The sequence below is a fragment of the Danio rerio genome, chromosome 20, assembly GCF_052040795.2.
Source record: "Danio rerio strain M-AB ecotype USA chromosome 20, GRCz13ab, whole genome shotgun sequence".
NCBI lineage: Eukaryota > Metazoa > Chordata > Actinopteri > Cypriniformes > Danionidae > Danio > Danio rerio.
In genome coordinates, this window is record NC_141040.1 from 3026177 (window position 1) to 3035000 (window position 8824).

The following is an 8824-nucleotide window of genomic DNA, read 5'->3' on the forward strand; positions in this document are numbered from 1 at the left end:
ACAACGTTCGTGTTGTCGACAAAAAAACACAGTTTTGCAAGCTCTGCTATGTACGTATTACGTACGGTTCGTCCGATAGACAACACCGGCATCGCGATCCTCCGCCCGCCCCCGTTGCAAATCCGCTTGCGAAAAGTTCACACTTAGGCCCTGTTTACACTGTCTTTGTTTTTAAACGGCATTTTAGAACGACAGCGATTTGACATCCACAGTGGCGTGTAGCATTTCTGAGCAGCCCTCCTTCCTCTCTACCTCTGAAAATGCACATCACGTGACCACACAGACACAGACGCACACACAGCCATGCGCTCGAGACAGCAGCTCCAGGCAGTCAGAGGACTGCTTCAATCTTTCACTCACTTGTACTTTGTCATTTTAGCGAACACCTCAGATACTGTTGGCTGGTTTCTGTTGGTTGTGCGTCTTTTTTACCGACGCCATTATAACGACACAGATCACTGCCTATTCACGAGTCCCGCAGAAAAAGTGATTGACAGGTGGTAATTATGTGTGTATCTTGCCTTTATTCATTTACTGTAGGATTTGTTTATGGGTAAAACAAAGACCATGCAGGTCAGGTAGTTTAAACGGTAGGCTACAAATAATTAATTAGTCATTAATTAATTAATTATTCATAATCGAAAATTGAATCGAATCTTGCCTTTAGAATAGAAAATGTAATCGAATCGAGGATTTGGAGGATCGTGACACCCTTATTGATGTCTTGGTCACACTATTTGGGGGGCCAGAACAAATAGCCTCGGGGGCCAGGTTCGGCCCGCTAATTGACTAGCCGTGGTCTAGAGGGTTAAATCGAGATCACAATCTTTTTTTTTCAATGAATCATGCAGCTCTAAAACAAAGCTAGTGATTTTGATTGCAACATTTAGCGTACACCGCCTCTACTATAATGGTCCTGCTGGCAGTGTAAACACTAGCCTGATCAGGGTGACCCGTACAGAATTAAGCACTACTGCATTGCTCAGTGGAAACCGGGCGTAACTCCCTCTCCTCTCCTCCCCAACAGAGCTCCAAATGTCGCAGCGTTTTCTCCTCCGCCCAGAAGCTGGAGAGTTACCGCCTGCTGGACCGCCAGTTGGCCCACTTCAACGACTACAACTTCGTCTTCACCAGTTACGCCAAGAGTCTCCAGCAGAAGCAGAGCTGATCCTCTGACATGAAGAAGCGTAAAAAGAAATCCTGCTGCTGCTGCGAGGAGCGACTCCGCGGCGGCGGCCGGCGTAGTCTTGTAGCGCAGGGGCGTTTCTCCTGCGTGGAGTCTTCTGGCTGTAGATCTTCCCTGAGTTTAACATTTATGCATTCTTGTACCTATGACGTAGATAATAATACTGTGCATGAAAGCTCTTCTCGTGTCTCCGTAGATATTCTAGCCCATTCTTGCTGTGATCTTGAAGTGCATGTAGAGTTCTCGAGCGCGGCGGTGTGCGCCAGGCATGTCACACCGTCTCGATACATGCAACGCTCCCTTCCCTTCCTGCAAGTGTGTCCTCGTATCCCCCACAGACAGGGTTTCAGACCTCACTAGGCCAGGACCCTGACATGCTCAGATCTTGATTGTTTGGGTGCTTCACTTCCCGTCGGTTTCATTCACGTGACTGAATTATCAAGTGCTGATGAGTGTGTGTGTAGCTAGCTTTCCTAAAAACAAACCTAGTTAAGCTTTATAGACTGTAATCTGTCTATTAAGGGGTAGTTCACCCAAAAATGAACATTAAGTCACTCTTAAATGTTTCCAAACCTTTGAGTTTTATTTCTTCTGTTGAACACCTAAAGATGTTTTGAAGAATGTTGAAAACCTGTAGCTATTTACTTCCATAAACACTATGGAAGTCGATGGTTGCACCTGCAACCATTGACTCCCATAGTGTTTATGGAAATAAATAGCTACAGGTTTTCAACATTCTTCAAAACATCTTTTTTTAAATATCTTACTTTGTGTTTAACCGAAGAAATGTATAGGTGTTTCAAGCAAATGAGGATTGAACGTTTTTAGCAGAACTGTTTATTAAAGTGCACCAGAGAAGTGAATGTCCTGAAAGTAACCTTCATGTGACCTACAGTTTTTAAAAATGCAGCTTTTGTTTAAGTAAAACGGTAGATCAATAGTTAAACTTACACTAAACATGCCGGTTTATTTCCATTCCTGTGTGAAGAAATGAAACTCGCTCCTTTCTCATCTGATAATCTTCATCAGCTTTAGTCAGAATACTGAAGACAATATTTCAGATGAAGCCTTAAAGAGACAGTTCACCTCTAAATTCTGTCTCTTCATTTGTTACAAACCTTGAGCATCTTTCATCTGTTGAACACAAAAGAAGATAGTTTGTAGAAAGCTGTAACCATTGATGTCCATTGTATAGGTTTTCAGCATTCTTCGAAATATCTTCCTTTGTGTTTGACAGAAGAAAGTGTATAGGGGTTTTGAAGCAAAAGATGACTAAACTTTCGTTTTTGGTAGAACTGTCTCTTTAAGTGCTCTAGAGAAGTGAATGTCCTGAAAGTGACCTACATGTGACCTACAGTTTTGGTAAAATAATATTGGTTACTGAAAAATTGCAGCTCTTGTTTAAGTAAAACGGTGGTTTGATGGTTAAACTTACACAAAACATGCTGGTTAATTTCCATTCCTATGAAGAAATGAAACTCGCTCCTTTCTCATCTGATAATCTTCATCAGGTTTAGTCAGAATACTGAAGTCAATATTTCAGATGACGGCCTTAAAGGGACAGTTCACCTCCAAATTCCGTCTTTTACTCGCTCTTCATTTCTTACAAACCTTGAGCATCTTTCATCTGTTGAACACAAAAGAAGATAGTTTGAAGAAAGCTGTAACCATTGATGTTCATTGTATAGGTTTTCAGCATTCTTCAAAATATCTTCCTTTGTGTTTGACAGAAGAAAGTGTACAGGGGTTTGAAGCAAATGATGACTGAACTTTTGTTTTTTGCAGAACTGTCTCTTTAAGTGCTCTAGAGAAGTGAATGTCCTGAAAGTGACCTACATGTGACCTACAGTTTTGGTAAAATAATATTGGTTACTGAAAAATTGCAGCTCTTGTTTAAGTAAAACGGTGGTTTGATGGTTAAACTTACACAAAACATGCTGGTTAATTTCCATTCCTATGAAGAAATGAAACTCGCTCCTTTCTCATCTGATAATCTTCATCAGGTTTAGTCAGAATACTGAAGTCAATATTTCAGATGACGGCCTTAAAGGGACAGTTCACCTCCAAATTCCGTCTTTTACTCGCTCTTCATTTCTTACAAACCTTGAGCATCTTTCATCTGTTGAACACAAAAGAAGATAGTTTGAAGAAAGCTGTAACCATTGATGTCCATTGTATAGGTTTTCAGCATTCTTCGAAATATCTTCCTTTGTGTTTGACAGAAGTGTGTAGGGATTTGAAGCAAAAGATGACTGCATTTTCGTTTTTTGCAGAACTGTCTCTTTAAGTGCTCTAGAGAAGTGAATGTCCTGAAAGTGACCTACATGTGACCTACAGTTTTGGTAAAATAATATTGGTTACTGAAAAAATGCAGTTCTTGTTTAAGTACAACGGTAGTTTGATGGTGAACCTTACACAAAACATGCCGGTTAATTTCCATTCCTGTGTGAAGAAATGAAACTCGCTCCTTTCTCATCTGATAATCTCCATCAGGTTTAGTCAGAATACTGAAGACAATATTTCAGATGAAGCCTTAAAGGGACAGTTCACCTCTAAGTTCTGTCATTTACTCATTTGTTACAAACCATCTGTTGAACACGAAAGAAGGTAGTTTGAAGAAAGCTGGAAACCATTGACGTCTATAGTATAGGTTTTCAGCATTCTTCAAAATATCTACTTTTGTGTTTAACAGAAGACAATGTTTAGGGGTTAGAAGCAGGTGAAAAAATGATGACTGAACTTTCGTTTTTTTGCAGAACTGTCTCTTTAAGTGCTCTAGAGAAGTAAATGTCTTGAAAGTGACCTACATGTGACCTACAGTTTGGTGAAATAATATTGGTTACTGAAAAAATGCAGCTCTTGTTTAAGTAAAATGGTAATTCGATGGTTAAACTTACACTACTTCCATTCCTGTGTGAAGAAATGAAACTCGCTCCTTTCTCATCTGATAATCTTCATCAGCTTTAGTCAGAATACTGAAGTCAATATTTCAGATGACGGCCTTAAAGGGACAGTTCACCTCCAAATTCTGTCTCTTCATTTCTTACAAACCTTGAGCATCTTTAATCTGTTGAACACAAAAGAAGATAGTTTGTAGAAAGCTGTAACCATTGATGTCCATTGTATAGGTTTTCAGCATTCTTCAAAATATCTTCCTTTGTGTTTGACAGAAGAAAGTGTACAGGGGTTTGAAGCAAAAGATGACTGAACTTTTGTTTTTTGCAGAACTGTCTCTTTAAGTGCACTAGAGAAGTGAATGTTTTGAAAGTGACCTACATGTGACCTACAGTTTTGGTAAAATAATATTGGTTGGTATAAAAATGCAGTTCTTGTTTAAGTAAAACGGTAGTTTGATGGTGAACCTTACACAAAACATGCCGGTTAATTTCCATTCCTATGAAGAAATGAAACTCGAAGTCAACATTTCAGAAGACAACCCTAAAGAGACAGTACACCTCTAAATTCTGTCTCTTCATTTGTTATAAACCTCGAGTAACTTTAATCTGTTGAACACAAAAGAAGATAGTTTGAAGAATGCTGAAAACTTTTAACTATCGAATTCCATTGTAGGAAAACCTATACTATAGAATTCAGTAGTAAAAGTTTTCAGCATTCTTCAAAATATCTTCTTGTGTGTTCAACAGAAGACGCTCAAAGGCTTCTAATACGCGAGTAAGCAGTGAGTTCATCTTTGGGTGAAGGATCCCTTTAGTGTAATCAGCGATACGCAACCATCATGGTGAAATCCAGCATCGTCTTCCTTCCCTCCATTGCTAAAATGGCCTTTATTTTGAGTGTATAAACAGAAGACAAAGGGATCGGCTGGTTGAAAGTGTTCATAAAAGAAGCAGAGCTGGATTTTTCTGAATAATGAAGCTGCTTCAGAAGAAGCCATTAGGTTAGTTTCAGTCATTGTGAAGGACCCCGGGCCTGACACCTCTCAATTGAAACGGTTGGACAGACACTTTGCTTTCGTGAGCCGATCGCACAGCAAAGCATTTTCCTTTTTCTAAACAAAATGAGTTTCTCTCTCTCTCCCCACAGAAGCACACAATAGACGCACTGATCTGAGCATGTCAGGGCTGACCCGGATCATTCCACACCCCGCCACTGCATAACCTGCAGCTTTATTACTTGATTTCTCTCCAGATCCTCTCTGTGCATTGAAGGAGATCATCCAACATTTTCCCCCATTTGCTATTGCATGCAACTAGCACACAGCAGGATGTTTACCGTGCGCTGTCTCTGCTTCGGGCCCTAGGTAACGTTCATTTTCTGTCGTGTGACAATCTGATGGCCGTGCTGCTTTCATTCTCCCTCCCTGTGTTGCTGGTTAGGCTGTGAGGAGGAGGATGTTTCTGTTTTGTCTCCTGTTTGGTTGCTGAAATCTCTTCCTAAACGTGGTTTTCCCCCAGAGAAAGCCTTTAATGAATGTCTAGTACGGTTGACGGATGTTTACTGTAGGCAGTTTTAACGATTGGATGTAAACCGCTGCTAGGAGAAATCACAAGCATGATCATATCTAGATCACAGCTGGCACTTTTTCAGTGAATGGTTGGTAATTTCAAGCCTTTCCAGGTCTTTACTTCTACACCGGCTCGTATAGAGCTGAGGGGGAAACATTGATGTTGCGGACCAACTCTTCCCCTCCTTTTCTGACCCGCTCTGAGTTTAACTGTTTAATTCTATTTATTTTTTTTCCCTCCTTCAGATGATTTGGATTTTCTTGTTTTCTATTTCGACTAGTTATTCCCCAGCCTGTGTAGGTTGGTGAGGAAACCCTTTAGAAAGGGTTGTGGGATTTCTCACAGGAAGTTGGGAAGGGGAAACTTTGCCGTTCCAATTCTCTTGCTATTTCCTTGGTCAAGATGTGCTAAATATATCTGTACTAAGAGCTTGATGCTTTCAATAAAGTTATTAACTATCAGCAGTGTGTGAGCGTGAGTTCTTGACCATTTACACTGATGTCCTTTTATAAAATATTTGTTTGGTCTCACTTTATTTTAATGCACATAATGACTTTAGATGTCTGACTTTACAGAATGTTTAGGCCTGCGGTCCCAACAGGGGGGTCCCGGCTCACAAGGGGGCCTCAGCAAGCTCTCTGGGGGAGGGGGGGTCGCGTCATATTAAAAAAAATTAGCAGTGGACAATGAGGAAAACAATCATGTTGCCTTAGTTCATGTTATCCCCTGACTGACCAAAAAATGGACAAATTTGTAACTTGCCCTCAACAAAAAAAAAATTCTCTGATTCGCCTTCAGCAGCTAATAGTAATGACCCAAGCATACTGGACCCATAGACTGTAAAATATATGGATGTAGTATCCGTGACGTCACCCATAAGTTTCTAAAGAGCGGAAAAGAAGCCACAAGTAGGTGTGGCCAACCGTCGCCATTTTGTTCGCGCGTCATCACACCCACGGCGGGATACCAAAAAAGGGCAAAGAGGCGGAGAGTGAACGAAGCTACAGACAACTGCTGGAATTTAGCTTAGACCTGGTTCAGACACACTTTACTTTGGGAGAAACGCTTAATACTTTATAACCTGTGACTCGTTGTAATACATTGAGCCACTAAGTATTGTTCTTATGAGGTTTTCCAACAGGAGGAAAACGCAAATTACTTCCAAACACTTCAGATATAGTCTGTGTTAGTAAATGTAAGACTATTGATGAAATCCAGCATAACACTGTATGACAACACTTCAGATGACTGTTCTAGAGCCTACAGCTAATCAATCTGACAGATTCTGAAGTGCATTACAGCTCTAAATATAAATATTAACGATAAATGATCTTAAATAAAACAAATACATATATAGAGATGGTATATAACTTTACTCACATGGGAAATGGAGGTCACGTGAATGGTTTGTGAGCACAATTAAGTGCACACTGCATCCCATATCATCTGATAATTGTAGGAAACAAGTGCAAAAGGCTGTTGACTGTGTAAAGCCACATAAAACAACACAGAAATACGATAAATATGCCGAGTTCAGTGGCTAATCTGCAGGATTCAGGTGACGTGTTGGCGAGTAGCGAGACCTAGCTGTCACTCAAGTGGCCACGCCCTTAATTATGCAAACTTAATATAATTTAATATAAAGGAAACGGATGATTTATAAAAAAATTCCCCCCCTCACAGTTGTCATGAAGGGTAATATTAGCTGTATTAACCAAAATCTTTTTTTGTATCAGGCTGTAAACACCTTTTTACAGCCAGGACTAGCGGAATTTCGGATGAATTGCAGTTTTAGTTACTTCCGTATTGGCTTCCTGAGGGAGAGCGGGAGGTTGCCGCTTGACTGGACCCATAGGGATGAAGCTCCAAACATTTCGGGTCACAGCACTAGCAATACTAGCAATAAACACGAAATGCAGGAAATACAAAGATAGTTAGCTGAACTATGGGGTTACTTCATTCTCATGGAGCAAAATGTCCCTGACTTAGCCACAGTGCATTACCTGTGCCAAAGCTCTTGCTGATGAATGCATGAGGCTGTCCAAATGAATAAGATATTTGCAGACGACTCATCCCCAATACCGCAAGGTGCTATTATTTGTGCATAAACATATCTAGATATAGTAATAAACATAAGGTTTGTTTGAAAACAAACTTTTTTTTTGTCATACCTACTGAAACTTATATAAGTGGTATGTGGGGGGGGGGCTTACTGTATTTTCCGGGGGAAAGGGGGTCACAGGCACAAAAAAAAAAAAGGTTGGGAACTATTGGTTTAGGCTACATACAGATACAATTATCTGTATTACAAGAAAGATGTTAAACAAGCCTTAGGGCAATGTTCACCAAACTAGCTCCTTTAGGGCCAGTGTCCAGCAGATTTTAGCTCCAATCCCAATCTAACACAGCTAATCAAGCTCTTCCTTGGTATACTTGAAACACCCAGGCAGGTGTGTTGAGGCAAGTTGGAGCAAAACCCTGCAGGGACACCGGCTCTCCAGGACCGAGATTGGTGACCCCTGCCTTAGAGGGTCAAACTGCCGCTTGGCAAGATCGCTTGGTAGGCTTTGAGCAAGTATGTGTGTACAAGCAGCTCATGTAGTTCAGTTAAAACTGCTGAAATAGATCTGTTGAAATGTCAAGACATTAGTCCACTCACAACCACTGGATTACAAGACATCCCAGGCTGACCACAACTGCTTTCTGTCAACCGTTTTATTTTGGCTTGAGAAACCAAATAGTCTGATCTGAGGTCTGATTTAGGAGATTTCCAGAGAACGCTTCCCTAAAGGTGAACGCACACTCAAGAAGAGATTTGGCATGGACAGAGGGGACGTGTCCCCACCAGTTACTGAAATGTTCCTACCAATAATTTAATCCACTTTAAAATAATAATACTCTGTCATACTTTAACTTACACGTGCACCAAGCCAAGTTCACTACGAGTTCACCGTAATACTAGCAATACAAAATACTATATATACATACAAATGGTCAGAATTATTCGCCCCTTTGAGGCGAATAATTTTTTTTCCTTTTTTTTATATTTCCCAAATGATGTTTAACAGAGCAAGGAAATGTTCACAGTATGTCTGATAATATTTTTTCTTCTGGAGAAAGTCTTATTTGTTTTATTTCGGCTAGAATAAAAGCAGTTTTAAATTTTTTATAA

At 40.3% G+C, this 8824-nt stretch overlaps 2 protein-coding genes across 14 annotated transcripts in view; one reads left to right on the forward strand and one right to left on the reverse strand.

The window, feature by feature from the left end:
• The window catches only part of amd1 (adenosylmethionine decarboxylase 1), a 30661-nt gene extending 24548 nt beyond the window's left edge, over positions 1 to 6113 (forward strand). For 2 of the 13 annotated variants that reach the window (XM_087297868.1, XM_087297869.1), the window contains one exon: positions 1028 to 6113. In XM_087297868.1, coding sequence (XP_087153994.1) covers positions 1028 to 1168 — 141 coding nt within the window. In that variant the 3' untranslated portion in view covers positions 1169 to 6113. 13 annotated transcript variants of the gene reach the window in all.
• The window catches only part of ppil4 (peptidylprolyl isomerase (cyclophilin)-like 4), an 892903-nt gene that overhangs the window by 863142 nt on the left and 20937 nt on the right, over positions 1 to 8824 (reverse strand). The window lies entirely within an intron of this gene.